The 15,478-nt window shown below is 45.5% G+C and overlaps 1 protein-coding gene across 1 annotated transcript in view; it reads left to right on the plus strand.

Annotated features, from left to right (window-relative positions):
• Positions 1–1,317: 1,317 nt before the first annotated feature.
• LOC119464319 (cleavage and polyadenylation specificity factor subunit 2-like) overlaps positions 1,318–15,478 on the plus strand; it is a 53,786-nt gene continuing 39,625 nt past the window's right edge. Inside the window, exons 1-4 of the mRNA XM_037725230.2 lie at positions 1,318–1,633; positions 2,319–2,584; positions 12,695–12,940; positions 14,383–14,471. Coding sequence (XP_037581158.1) covers positions 1,485–1,633; positions 2,319–2,584; positions 12,695–12,940; positions 14,383–14,471 — 750 coding nt within the window. The 5' untranslated portion in view covers positions 1,318–1,484. The remainder of the gene's footprint in view (positions 1,634–2,318; positions 2,585–12,694; positions 12,941–14,382; positions 14,472–15,478) is intronic.

A 15,478-nucleotide genomic window follows, 5' to 3' on the forward strand; every position in this document is an offset into this window, starting at 1 on the left:
AGCGGCGTCGCCAGGAGGCTGAGCGACGTGCCCGACCACCCCTGCAGCAACAACAAAACGCCGTCGATGACGTCAAGGCTCGCCGATCGACTGAATATACTGTGAAACTCAGCGAAAGCGCCAGTGCGACTCGGACCTTCAGCTGAACCTTTGCTAACGCTACGTATATCCTGGCATAGCCGAGCTAAGCCACTGCAACAATTTTTTGTAAGTTGTATCCTACTTTTTTTCTTATTTTTATTATTATAGGTCAATTACTCACTGGGGACCCTAATCACCTTATGCGAAGCACCTTATGCGCTCGGGCTGTCGGCGTCTCCTGTCGTCGTCGTCGCGGTAAATCAAGCGACTCGTGCTCGCGCTCGGTCCGCGCTCGTGCCACTGCTCCCGCGTTCGTCGTCGTCTTCTACAGCTGGCTGCGTTGTCGCTCATCATTCCAGCGTAGAATTTCACTTCTGTTCTGTCGTCGTAATGGGGAGGCCGCGTTTACGGGGTTGTGAGTCATTGCTTAAGGCAGTATGAGCAGTATGAGCCCATTAGCGGTGCATCACATGCATGATTCGCACGTCACCAGGTTTCACGTTAGTGGAGGTGCCTTTCGCTCAATGGGTCATTTGACACTTGCGCATAAAATTTAGTTCACCGCTCAAACCGAACCTACGACTTAACTCGTGCTAACTGTAATAATAAAAACTAAAACAGTAACAAAGGCGTCCATAATGGCCAAACTGCTGAGTGAGTTGAAGAAAAACAATGATGGTTTCGCTAATACTTCCTAGTAAAAGACATCATCAAGCTTGTCCTAAAATAATACTAATGACGGCTTTTTTATAAGTGAAATCTGAGCGAATCGCCCGTATAAAAATATTATACTATTAGGAAGATTCGTCGCAAAACTAAAAATGTGACTAATAAAGAAATAGTGTGTAAAAGTCACACAATTGGCATACTGTGATTTTTGCCGAAAATAATTACTGAAAAATAGGTGCTTTCCTCGGCTATCACCATGTGCCTCACCCCCCCCCCCCCCCCCCCCCCCCCCCCCCCCCCGAAAAAAAAAAATTCCTGTATGGTTGCCTCGTTTTTGTCTCATCATGAATTAAACCAGTTAAGTTTGCCTCTGCCAGTTAAGTTTGCCTCTGGTCGTTCGTCGATGGCAACAATCTTCGCAAGTGGCCACGCTACAACTCAGCTAGCCGGACGAAATAAAGTCCCTAGATATTTTTGAGCAAAAATCTAGGGACTTTAGAACGAAACTGTAACCTACCTATGGCTTGAGATGGCTTGACAGTGCGCGAGAAAGACATCTCGCAGGCAATCCAATCCATGCCAGCGCGCAAAACATGGCAGACGTAAAGCCGGCATTTGTTCCAAGGCGTCGGTCTTTCTAAACTTGTGTGAGCACTCATATGTGCATATTCTGACTGCGCAGGTGTGTGTGTTTGTGGGTGCTCGCTCTAGAGCACCTCATCGAGTTTTGCGGTATGACTTCCATTATCAAACTGCACGCCATTTCGGGCGTTCAAGATGAATCGCCGCAGTGCTACCTCCTGCAAGTGGACGAATTTAAGTTCTTGCTCGATTGTGGCTGGGACGAGTTCTTCAGCTTGCAAGCTGTCAAAGAAATGAAAAAGTGAGTGATCGTGAAACCATGTACAAGTGCTAGTCGGCATTCTTATGTCAACCATTTGTTTGTTTTCGTAACTTGCCTTTTAAGCGCTCTTTTATTTCCTGCTTTTACAGTAGTAATGTCATGCGTAGACTCTAGGTATTTCTAGACAGTTTTTTTTTTCTTTTTTTTTTTTGGCACGTGATGAACTTATGTATTCTTGTAGGGAAAGGCCAGCGTAGAGACCACTGTGCACATCTCGCAACAGGTGTTACTGACACATGGCTCAGCCGCAGCGTTGTGTGATGCTTTCATATCGCTTGGGTGCGCGATCATCTAAGTTCACATGTGTGCGCACTTTTCTCCAGCAATGTCTTAGCACACGTTTATTTTATATTTTGATTGTCCTAATAGATCCTCTTGTGAACATGAAAACACAAATGAAGCCTTAACTGCGTGAGCAGCGGAAGGAACATTTCAGTAGTAGTTTCCGTGTAGTCAAATGCTGAGATTAAAAACGGCTGCATGCCAACAGAAGTAAAATGCGATGCCTACCATTATTATTATATTATTGAGCGATTATGTTGACAAATAGATGTAGTAATGCCTACCTTAAATTTGCTATCATGTGTAGCATTTGTACGACTTCCTTCATCTTTTGCATTACGAAGGATTCGAAGGATGATGCTCACATCATTTGTCGATGCAGGCATGCAAGCCAGGTGGACGCAGTACTTCTTTCATTTCCTGACTGTGGACACCTGGGGGCGCTGCCATACTTGGTGGGGCAGTGTGAGCTCAAGTGTCCCATCTATGCAACTGTTCCCGTCTACAAGATGGGCCAGATGTTCATGTACGACTTGTTCCAGTCACGCCACAACATGGAGGACTTTACTCTCTTCACCCTCGATGATGTCGACGCTGCCTTCGACAAAATCATTCAACTCAAGTACAGCCAAACAATCAATCTCAAAGGTGAGGTCACATTATACATTTACACTGTATGCTACCACAACCTCATGGTCTACTGATGCAAGTCCTTGTCTACCTATTGACCGCGAGATTGAGTGGAGTTGCCACCTGGTAGACACTGGCTGAACCATGCTTGTAGCATCGTCTACTAGCCACTAGCGTTTATATGTGCGCGTATGGCATGCATATTCTCTAAAGATTCTTTGTTCCATGGTTGAAGCACAGTCTTTAATGCTGAAATGCAATTTTTGACGATCTAGAGAAGCATTAAGGATTGCGCTGTAGTCTGCGGCGCTGCAATAAGACTAATGATTGCACGTGTCGAGCGCATGATGTGTAACGTTGCACCCTCGGTTTGCCACAATCATAAATTTTGTGCGTGTGTGTGTGTGCTGTGTGTTTCAAGTGCATCGCAAAAAGCATTTGGCGTCATTTTAAACAATTGAAGTGGTCGCAGCAAGATGTGAGTGACCTGCTGGGGTGGCTCAGTCACCTAAGGCGTTGCGCTGCTGAGCACGAGGTCGTGGGATCGAATCCCGGCCCCGGCGGCCGCATTTCGATGGAGGCGAAATGCAAAAACGCCCGTGTGCTTGCGTTGTAGTGCACGTTAAAGCACCCCAGGTAGTCAAAATTAATCCGGAGCCCTCCACTACGGCGTGCCTCATAATCAGAACTGGTTTTGGCACGTAAAACCCCAGAAAGAAGAAGCAAGATGTGAGTGCAGCACTTCAGTGACTTTTTGTCTAGATGTGTTGGTTTCCTCGTGCAGTGAGATACCACGAAACATGAATGAGGTGGCAAGATCACTCAGCAGTAGAAAAAAAGTATCTTAAGAACTCGCATTATATTGCAGGATACACTTGATCTTAGGCGTATAATTTCATGGCTGTCGATTCGTGGTTACGTGACCACCCTTATCTGTGCCTGAGATGTCCATTTAATATGCGGTCCTGGTCCCACGAGGAAGAAGTCATGTTTTCTTGCAAGTTAATTTAGGCACTTTAGTACTTAAATTCTGTGTTACTTAAGGAAACCGATAGTAGAGCATTACGGGAGCATTATAGGGCGCATGGCAGTTGCCCGACAGAGGAAATCATAACACTGATTTGCCAGAGGCTATTACCACACGCTTTTTTAGTTTGCTGATCGAGCTAATGCGGTGTCACTCACAGTGACATACATAGCTTGTTTACTGTGTTTTGTACTCCACAGAAGAAAAAAACGGTGATGCGTATACAAGCAGTGAAGTAGGGTGCACATTAACCGTTAACAAATGCATTTTTTTTTAAGAACCGCAAGATTAACACAAAGTGCGGCATTAATTGAGTTGACAACAGTGACGCCAACAGAGTAGGCAGGACGCAAGTGGAACACATTTAAAAGACACCAATGAACTGCCGAAACAGACTCTGTGGCCGAGTGCCAATCTCCTGTTTAATGACAGTTTTAGCTTCTTTCGTGCAAAAGAGGAACGTCTTGTGCATTTCATGCAAAAATGTGGAACTAAATAGCAATATATTATTAGTTCAGCACAGTCAGCACGTTTTATTTGCACACAATCTGTTGAAATCGGCAGCAGTGAAGTGCCGCAGTGTATATTTCAATGCACGCCATCAACAGCCTGTCCACACTAGCCCTGTGATGGTGCTTCCACCAATAGCTTGATCTTGCGACAAATAGGTTTCTCAATTAACAATTCTTTTAGCCACAAATGTGTTTTTCTGTTCGTTTTTCTGTATCACTCTTTCTAAAACCTTCAACACTCCCAGACCACTTGATCCACTTCATTAAGAGTACGTCACAAGGCCTGCTATTTTTTTTTTTTTTTTAACATGAAACGTCTTGTAGTGCAGTCAGAGTGGTTCGCTTGCTAAAACTGCACGTAACTAAAACATATTGTACTGTTATTGCTGATATCATTGCAACTGTACTACCCATACACCTTACATTGGTGTCATTGTGTAGAGGAAAGAAGCCATTACTTGATCATGCATGTGTTGCTTGCGCAGATGGTGCCAGTATCATGTCACACATGACGCAGTCTAAGCTAAATTTAGCTTTTTGCTTGGCGTTCAGAGAGGCATAGCTCGGCAGTACGTTTGTCGATCCGAGCGGGGGTGATCGGATTTGAGAGAACTCACTCAGCCAGAGAAGGTATAATCCGTCGAACTCATAGCTATGCTCAACAGGGGTTATAAGGCCTACAGGTGTGCAATGTGTTGCTGAAATTTCATGCTTGCTTGGCTGTGGCACCCCTGCATTGAACACATACAGTCCACAAATGGCATGAAGAAACTTGGGAAGCAAGACAGAGGGATATCCAGCCCCTTTGACCGCGGCGGAATGTGTCCATCTTCACAGGGAGCGCGAGCATTCTAATGTGTAAATAAATGTAACGTGTGTATTTAGTTAGGTCATTTTTACCCTATTGCCCGCACACCCTGTGCGGCACGCATCAGAGGTTTCACGTGCCCCACTGCGGCTGCTTCCCTGAAGCAGCCTATGCAATTTTAAAGGCAAAGCATTTCTTGGCGAACAATTGCTACTTTGACCATATCTATCTATCTAGCCGCCTATGACTTTGTGCTCTCATGGTTGTTTCGTTAACTTGGTATGTACCAAAATTGACATACTATGACAAGAGTATATGACGAACATAAATGATATGTCATGACATGAATATCATGACGTGTGTCATGTAGGTCATGACAATGACCCAGCGAAAAAGTTTAACACTCAAAAACCACTGGAATGGGTTCAGACGTGGGCACTAAGTGAAGGAAACACTAAAGGACAATGGTAGAGATCATAGTCATGAGCCTGACTCAGCAAAAATAGCAATGACTCGGTGAAAAAAGTATAGCACTCAAAAAACTCTGAAATGTGTTCGGACGTGGGTACTAAGGGAAGCAAACACTAAAGGATGATGATAGAAGTCATAGTCATGAGCATGACTCAGCAAAATGACAATGACTCAGCGAAAAAATATTAACACTCAAAAACCACTGAAATCGGTTTGGACATGGGCACTAAGTGAAGAAAACACACAAGGATGCTGCTAGAAATCAGTCATGAGCATGACTCAGCATAAATGACAATGACTCAGCAAAAAATATTAACATTAAAAAAACTGACATGGGTTCGGACGTGAGTACTAAGTAAAGGAAAAGGCTTAAGGTTGATGGTCGAAGTCATATTCATAAGCATGACTAAGGCTTTTGCTTTAAGGTCTCTTGGGTGTAGCTAAAGGGACTCCTGAGGACTCATGACATGCGTGTCATGTAGGTCATGAAAGAGCCGCCTACGTCTTCGTGCTCTCATGGTCGTTTCGTTAACTTGGTAGGCTATCCGCCCTCTGCTTCGCATAACATAGATTCCCACAGGGCGTGGGATCTGCCGGCTTTGTTTAAAAATAATTAACGTGCACATAAACCTGGCCATCACGCTTGAGCCATAACAACGAAAGCATTCAGCTACTACAGTAACATTTCGGTGCTCTGAATGTTACTCGCACTTTACAGTCACTGAGAGAAGTGATGTTGCCAGAAACAACATGCTTCATCTGGCTCTGTTCACAATAGTGCAATCCACCATCAAAGCACAAACCTCGTTTTAAATCTTCGATTTAATTTGTCAGAAAAGCTTTGTGTGACACCTGCCATATTTATTCAAATATAAGTCTATGTTTTTTTGTGTGTTTTTTTTCAGCAATATTATGATGAAGCTGCTCCAAAATTTGCAGCTCCAAAAATTCCCTTTTTTAGCCTGTTAGTCTGCTCCAAACTCAAAATATTCTGCTCCAAAACCAAGTTTTTACTGCTCCAAGAATTTCTGCGAAAGCTGCTCCTGCTGTCCCAAATCTGCTCTAGGGATCCGTGGGTGTCTGCAGGCCACACTTTAACACATAATTGAGTGATCTATTGATTGATTGCTGGTGTTTAGTGTCCCATAGTAGCAGTTACTATGAGAGAGACATCGTAGTGAAAAGCTCTAGATTAATTTTGACCACCTGGAGTTCTTCTGCATGCACCCAATGCATGGTACATGAGTGAAGTGAAGTGAAGTTTATTTTCCTTCTTACCAAGCGCTTACAAAGCGCTTACGTATTCCATTTGCATTGAAATGCAGCTACCGCAATGCGGCATTGAACTTGAAACCACAACACCAGTAATATAATAGTGTAGCCACTGAGTGCCCACGGTACTTCGATTGTACTTTGAAGCCCGCAGGGGCGTCTGCGTCAGCAGGCGTTTGGTGTGTTGCGACACCACGGACCCGAGCACATGAGGGTCGGACCCTCCCACGCTTAACCGTGCGTGGCTTAGCCGTGTCCGGGGAAAAGGGGATCCTGGGGGTTGAGCCGATGCCGGGAGTTTGGACCTCTATGGCCCCCCGGTGGAGGCAACACACTTCTTTGGCCTCCGCTTCACGTAGACGGCACCCCCGGACTGACCCACCCGGGGGAAATCGGTAGTTGCCTTTTCCTGTCTCTCTCTCCCTCCAACCTTCGTCTTTCTCTCTCACTTTCAATCTTTCCTGTCTTCTTCTCTCTTCCACTTACTTCCAATTTTCCCAGGCAGCAAGGGTTAACCTGGTGTATTTTATCCAACCTTGGGTATTCTATATTAGGTTATAGTAGCTACGTACAGCTGGCGTCTGCGTTTCCTTCGGGTCTCGCAGCGTCCCCATGTTGGGCTCGGTGGTGGGCGGCTGGCCTAGCTGCCGAAATCGAATCAGTCCTTTATGGCTAAGATGTCATTCCCCCCACTTCATGATCGTCCTCTTTTTAAAAGAGGACGCACCGAAGAAACTTTTCAACTATTCAGCCAGCGCAAAGAAACGTTCCCCCGCTTCCATGTGATACACAGTCAAGACCCTGAAAAGACAGTAAGAACCATTTCACCTTTCACTGTGGCCAAATGTCTCACCGACACACTAGGTGCTGGCTACAAAGTGACGAAATTGAGCAGTGGTGACCTTCTTCTGGAGGTTCGCGACACTCAACAGCACGGCAAACTTTCAAATCTGGTAGCATTCCGTAATGTGCCAATCACTGTTAGCCCGCATCGATCAATGAACACAAGTAAAGGAGTTATCTCTGATGAAGATCTCTTAAGCCTAAGTGAGGAAGAGCTCCTGGAGGGCTGGAAAGAACACAACGTGATCCAAGTGCAAAGAATAAAGATCAAGCGGGACAACCAGGATATTCCAACTAAACATCTGATCCTCACCTTTGCGTCGAGTGAGCTACCGGAAACCCTAGAAACAGGATATACCAGAATTCGAGTCAGGCCTTACATCCCAAATCCCCGAAGATGTTTCAAATGTCAACGATATGGCCATGGTTCGCAAAACTGCCGAGGCCGACTGACCTGTGCGAAATGTGGCGAACACGAACACGCATCCGACAACTGCAGTGGCACGCTCCACTGTCCCAACTGTGACGGTGGACACGCAGCATACTCTCGAACTTGCCCCACATGGAAAAAAGAAAAAGACATAATCACACTGAAAATCAAGGAGAACATCTCGTTTCAGGAAGCGCGGAAACGTGTTTCTTTTTTCCATACCACAGGGTATGCTGATGCGACGCGCAAGGGGGCAACGTCGCAGCAGACTCCGGCATCGGCCCGGTCCACAAGGAGTGTGGCCGCGCCGGTGCCACCAGCCCCCCAGGCGACAGCAGCCATCGCTGCTGCGCCATCTCTTAAGGAAGGCCCGTCGACCTCTGGGTTGGTGGCCTCCAAGGCCCTGCTTTTTGAGGCAAGGCCTACCCCGAAAACTCTCCGCTCGAATGAGCGGAAGTCCAGCGGCTCCCAGGAGTCGATGGACACAACTGCAAGCCAGCCGGCGCACTCAGCGCCTTGTGAGCGGCGCGAATCTCGCGACCGCTCCAAGAAAGACAAACCACGGATTACGGGGCCTGGAAAGGCTCTGTAAGCCACTTGACTCCTCTTGACACACAGCACAAGAACACAAACAATATGGATACACAAATATTACACTGGAACGTGAGAGGTCTTATGCACAACCTCGATGACGTTAAAGAGCTTCTACACAAATACAATCCAAAGGTGCTGTGTGTACAGGAGACATATTTAAAGCCAACGCAAACAAATTTCCTGCGGCAATATGCCATCTTCCGCAAAGATCGTGATAATGCTAACGCCCCATCTGGCGGCGTAGCAATAATTGTTGATAAGTCAGTAGCTTGTCGGCACTTAGTCCTTCAGACGCCCCTCGAGGCAGTATCAGTACGAGCAATTATTTGCAACAAATTGGTTACTGTCTGTTCCATTTACATACCACCGGATTACCACCTTAGCAAGACAGAACTTCACAGCCTAATGAATCAGCTCCCTGAACCTTACGTGGTCGTTGGCGATTTCAATGCGCACAACACTCTGTGGGGAGACTCCCGGTGTGACTCGAGAGGTCGACTAATAGAAAACTTTCTAGTGACGTCCGGTGCTTGCCTATTCAATAAGAAACAGCCAACATACTACAACATACATTACAATTCATATTCCTCAATAGATTTAGCTATTGGCTCTCCGACTCTCTTCCTCCACCTGCAGTGGAGTGTCATAAACAATCTTTTTGGAAGTGACCACTTCCCTGCGACATTAAACTTGGTAAAACAAGAAAATGGTCCTCCGCATCCTCCTAGATGGAAACTATCAGCAGCAGATTGGTTGTGTTTTAAAGAGTCAACCTGCATATCATCGGATTTTATCAGTGATTTTAACATAGACGACTGCCGTAGCGTATTTTACTGCTTTTATTGTAGACGCAGCAGAGAAATGCATTCCTCAGACAAAGGGCAGCTCATCTAAAAGACGGGTTCCCTGGTGGAACGACGACTGCAAGGAAGCGCGAAAGAAACAAAACAAAGCATGGAGCATATTGCGCCGATTTCCAACTGCTGAAAATCTCGTTGCGTTCAAGCACGTCAAGTCACAGGGAAGGCGGATGCGCAGACAGGCAAAGAGGGCAAGCTGGGAGAGGTTTCTCTCAAACATAAACTCTTACACGCAGGAAGCGAAAGTCTGGAATGGGTTGAAAAGACTTAATGGCCAGCAAACCCAGCCATTACCCCTGGTCAATGACCAAGGGAATACATTAAAAGACCAAGCTGACGCTCTTGGCAAGCACTTCGAGCGTGTATCCAGTTCAGTTCACTATTCCGAGGCATTCTTAAAATATAAAGATATAGCAGAACTCAACGTAATAAACCGCAGATGTAGACATGACGAACCTTATAACCTCCCCTTCTGTATCGCCGAGCTGAAAGCCTCCCTGACTGCTTGCCTCAGCTCTGCACCCGGACCTGACAGAATCATGTACGACATGATTAAACACTTTCACGAAGACACTCAAATGACACTGCTTGCACTGTACAATGCTATATGGGCTGCAGGACATCTCCCATCTACATGGAAAGAAGCCATTGTAATCCCGGTCTTAAAACAGGGCAAGGACCCATCCTCTGTGACAAGTTATCGCCCAATTGCGCTCACTAGTTGTCTATGCAAGTTATTTGAAAAAATGATTAATCGGCGTCTTCTACATTTCCTGGAATCTAACAGACTACTTGACCCTTACCAATGCGGTTTCAGAGAAGGCCGGTCTACAACCGACCATCTCGTGCGCATCGAAACAAACATTCGGGATGCTTTCATACATAAACAGTTCTTCTTATCTGTTTTTCTAGATATGGAGAAGGCGTATGACACAACGTGGCGTTACGGAATCCTGCGAGACCTGTCGGCAATGGGCATCCGCGGGAACATGCTAAACGTTATAGAGAGCTACTTGCAGAATCGCACTTTCCGGGTCAAAATAGGTAATGCGTTGTCCCGTTCATTCATACAGGAAACTGGGGTACCTCAGGGAGGCGTTCTCAGCTGTACGCTCTTCATAGTCAAGATGAACTCACTTCGCACATCATTGCCTTCAGCCATATCTTATTCCGTGTACGTCGACGACGTACAGATAGGCTATAAATCCTGTAACCTTACAGTGTGCCAACGACAGGTTCAAGTTGCCCTGAACAAAGTCTCTAAATGGGCCACAGAAAATGGCTTTAAAGTAAACCCAAATAAAAGTTCGTGTGTTCTATTCACACGAAAGAGAGGGCTCGTAGCCGACCCTGAACTGCAACTACACGGACAGCTCATACCAGTAAACACAGAATACAAATTTTTAGGCACAATTCTAGACTCTAAACTGACTTTCATTCCCCACATAAAGTACCTTAAAGCCAAATGCTTAAAAGCAATAAACATTCTTAAAATATTGTCGCACACCACATGGGGCAGTGACAGAAAGTGTTTGTTGAACTTATACAAAAGCCTCATTCGTTCACGCATAGACTACGGTGCGATAGTCTATCAGTCCGCCGCCCCCAGTGCCTTAAAGATGATCGATCCTGTTCATCATTTAGGCATCCGCTTGGCAACCGGAGCCTTCAGAACAAGCCCTGTGCAAAGTCTTTATGTGGAATCAAATGAGTGGCCCTTAAACCTTCAAAGGTCCTACTCAAGCTTTATGTACTTCCTGAAAGTAAACTCGGACTGCCGACATCCTTGTTACTCCATTATAAATGACACTACGTGTGCCACACTTTTCCACAACCGACCTACCGCAATGCAACCCTTCTCACTGCGGGTGAGGAAACTCAGCGAAGAAAGCGGTGTCCCACTGTTTCAACACCATGTAATGGCTCCGGCAAAGCCGTTACCGCCGTGGCAATGGCAACTTATAGAAATTGACACATCGTTTGTTGATGTCTCGAAGCATGCTCCGGAAGTACATATCCGGATGCACTTTCGTGAACTTCAATCGAAATACTCTTGCCCGGAATTCTTTACTGACGCATCAAAGTCACATGCTGGCGTGTCCTATGCGGCAATCGGTCCATGCTTTTCTGAATCCGGTGAAATGCATCCAGAAACAAGCATATTTACGGCTGAGGCTCATGCCCTATTGTGTGCAGGGAAGTATATAATGAAAACAAAGCTTCAAAAATCAGTTATATTCACCGACTCATTAAGCGTAGTAAAGGCATTAATGTCTCCTCGTAAACACAAAAACCCTGTGCTCAGTGAGCTCTATTCAGTGCTATGCACAGCATATTCGTCTAACCAATGTGTCACTATATGCTGGGTACCCGGCCACAGAGGTATTGAGGGCAACATGCTTGCAGATGAAACTGCCGTTTCCCTTGTAAGGAAGGGGAACACTTCCTCTATAGCTGTTCCTGCAATAGATATGAAGCACTTCCTGCGCAAAAGCCTTAGGAGATATTGGCAGCACTTATGGGACGAGGAAACAATAAATAAACTTCACGCCATTAAACCACAACTAGGGAATTGGCCACCCACTACGAAAACACGACAAACCGAAGTCATCCTTTGCCGCCTCCGAATTGGTCATACGTATGGCACGCACTCGCACCTGTTGACTGGTAATGAACCCCCTTCCTGTAGCAAATGTGGCGACACGCTAACTGTAATCCATGTCTTAATAGAGTGCAAGGAATTAGAGACTCAAAGAAAGAAATATTTTCCCTTAGCATACAAACAATACATACCTCTACACCCAGCAATGTTTCTGGGCACAGAACCGTTCTTTGACTACAGGTTAGTTTTAAAGTTCCTTGAAGATGCCGGTACATTGCGATGTCATCAGCCCCCAACATTCGTAGCACATCCTCTCTCCAGAGGCTGCTGCTGCGACAGCAATATTATAGAGCACGTGCTTCTCAGGCCTTGCGTTCAAGGGTCCTGTTGAGGCACCAGTGCTACTTTCACGTACACGTTTTTACCTCAGAACAAACCATCCATGGTCATTTCCCACATCTCTAGTCACTGTCATCATTTTAATAGTTATATATTTTACGCAAGTTACAGCGACTGTTTTTAGGCCTATTTACAGCCACTTAACATACACCATTCACAGCACATTCCTCTATTTAATAAACAACTCATCGGAAACTCATTACCATGTGTATGGCGCTCTTTGGCCATATCTGGCCCTTGCGCCATTAAACCCCACTAATCATCATCATCATTGTACTTTGAAAAATGACGGTCTCTGCCTTGTTTGCAGGCAAGGGCCAGGGCCTGTCCATCACTCCGCTTCCAGCCGGTCACATGATTGGGGGAACAGTGTGGCGCATAGTCAAGGATGGCGAGGAGGACATTGTGTACGCAGTGGACTTCAACCACAAGAAGGAGCGGCACCTCAATGGCTGTGCCCTTGAGACCATCAGCCGGCCCTCTCTGCTCATCACGGACTGCTACAATGCAAACTACATGCAGGCGCGCCGAAGGACGCGCGATGAGCAGCTCATGAGTTAGCGCCACTTTCTGTCTCTCCAGATTTCACTCTTGTTGAGGTGTTGTACAGTGTATATTTTGTGTGAAGTAAGCTGAATCTACAGCCATGGAAAAATAGATCAGCATGCATATAATAGAGAACTAGTTACTCAAATTTTTTATGGGCTGCAGACCGTCGGTCAGCCTTCCACGTGACTTGGCCAAACCACCTTGGCCCAGACCTCTACCATTATACTAATCATACACCCATCCACGCAAACGCGCACAAAGACATTCTTCGGGAGCACTTCTCCGGCTGGAGGATTGCGGAAGCTTCCACCCATCAGCAGTGCAATGCAACATTATTGTTGTTCGATTCTTTTCGTAGCCTGCACTTCTGACGTTAACTTCCTTGGCGCCCTTTTCGTTAACTGTGAACGCCACAGGTGTATCGAAGTAGACTGGCATCTGATCAGCGTTTCCAATTTGACCCAATTAGTAGCTCTTCTCCAGTCATTTGTTGATTATGTAGTGCTGGAATGCAATGAGCTTCTCATTAGAGTTGCTAGAAAGCTTTTGCACACCAAAGTCTGTCGTCGAAGCTTGCATTCAAATTGCTTCATAAATGGGATGACCCAGCCTCTGGTGGCCGTGAACTGGGTTCGTGCAACACCTCGAACCTTTGCAACCTCCCTTGCCTTCGCCTGTATTATTTTCGTCGTTACAAGCATGTGCGCTTCTCTGTGTGCTGATGAAGTTAATGTTTTTTTCCACTTTGTAGTGTCGACCTTTTTGTGGTCCGGTGAATGCCATCTGCGTTGCAGCACAGTTTAAGAGCTCATTCGATTGCATCTGCCATCGGCGCAGATTCTTTTTGTCTACGGCTCTATGCCGAACTTGTGCTTGATTTGGAGCTCTGACGTTTGCTTGCTAAATGCCCTTTTGCTTCCATTCATCTCAAGCATGGGCTCTTCACAAGAACAAAGTCACAGTGCAACGCTTGCAGACACAACCACTCAGAATGACACGCTTTGAGAAAACAAAAAAACAAAAACATTATTGCACACACCAGTCCCCAATTTGCCCACTGCAAGTCTGTGGCTACGAGGTGGCGTTAAGTATCTGGTAGTTGTGTCCAAATCGCATCCTCGAATATAAGCTGACCTCATACTTTTGCACATTTGTTTTTAATATCGGCTTGCATTCGAATAAATACAGTATAAGGAATCACTGAATGTATTGAAGTATCAGATAGAATGAAGCAAATATAAAGTCAAAATTTATTTAGCCTAAAATATTTCAGCATGTATGCTTCCAATTAATATCGGATATGAAGACATCCTTGTCTCAGATGCAACTTCATTGTAACGAGGCTCAACTGTATGTGATGATGTTGGTTTATTGGCTTGTCTATCTGGCAAAATGCCCTGCAGTGCTGAAGCATTATACACTTGATTATTTCTGAAATGTTCCTTGCAGCCAACATTCTCCAAACTCTGCGGAACGGTGGCAACGTTCTAGTGGCCGTCGACACCGCCGGCCGTGTCCTCGAACTGGCCCACATGCTGGTACGACAAGCCGGGTGATGCTCATTCAAGCTTGAAGCTAACATTGGCGCAGTTACGCAATTTCACTCTAGTATATTGTGCTTATTCTTTTTGTTGTTTAACACTTATAAGTCTTTGGGACATAATGAAATCTAACTTCTAAGTTCGTGACTTCCTTTAGCGCAACTCAGTTTGAGTATGAAGGGAAAAAGGGACAGGTGACAGGGTGAGCGCTAACTTCCAACTGGTTTTATTTCATGACCCTATTGCACATTATATAGCCCGCTCAAAGCACTCGTGACATAGCACACACACAAAAAAATTACACACACAAAAAAATTAAATATGAGCATGCGATTGCAGTTCATTGAACCAGTGTTGATAAACTTAGAAATTCACGTTCCTTGCTTGATAAAGCTAAAGAGGGTGTGCTTACGCACAGCTTTTCACATTTCAAAATGGCATCAGCCTCAATAATCTCACGCGTCACTTGATTGTGGCTACGTCCTAAAATGATGCATCTATCAAGTAGTGGTTTGCAGCCGCAAGATTTGCAATGTATGGCAAGGAAACCGCTTGATGAAATTTTGTTGTTAGCATTGTAATTATGCTCGCGCAAGCGATCGTTAATACACCTACCGGTCTGCCCAATGTAGACACTGTTACACGACAAGGGAAACTTATACACTACTGCGCGAGTGCAATCAACATACTTGTTAACATGTCTTTTTCCACATACTGGTAGCGCGTCTTTCTTAGGGTTAGTAAGTCTGCAAAGCCTATCCAGTTTATCAGGAGCAGAGAAAACAACTCGGATGTTAGCTCTTTGTGCAACCTTTTTTAAATTGTGAGAAACATTGTGAATGTATGGTAACACACTTGTTTTGCAACCAGCGGTCACTGCAAAGTTCTCCTGTGGTATGCGCTTCCGAGAATCTCTGAGCAAGCATTCTGCCACGGACACTTGTACTGGCATCGGGTAGCCTGCATTTGACAAGCGCTTGCTTTGCCCTTCGAAACTAGCGAAC

This window comes from Dermacentor silvarum, chromosome 9 (assembly GCF_013339745.2).
Source record: "Dermacentor silvarum isolate Dsil-2018 chromosome 9, BIME_Dsil_1.4, whole genome shotgun sequence".
Taxonomy (NCBI): domain Eukaryota; kingdom Metazoa; phylum Arthropoda; class Arachnida; order Ixodida; family Ixodidae; genus Dermacentor; species Dermacentor silvarum.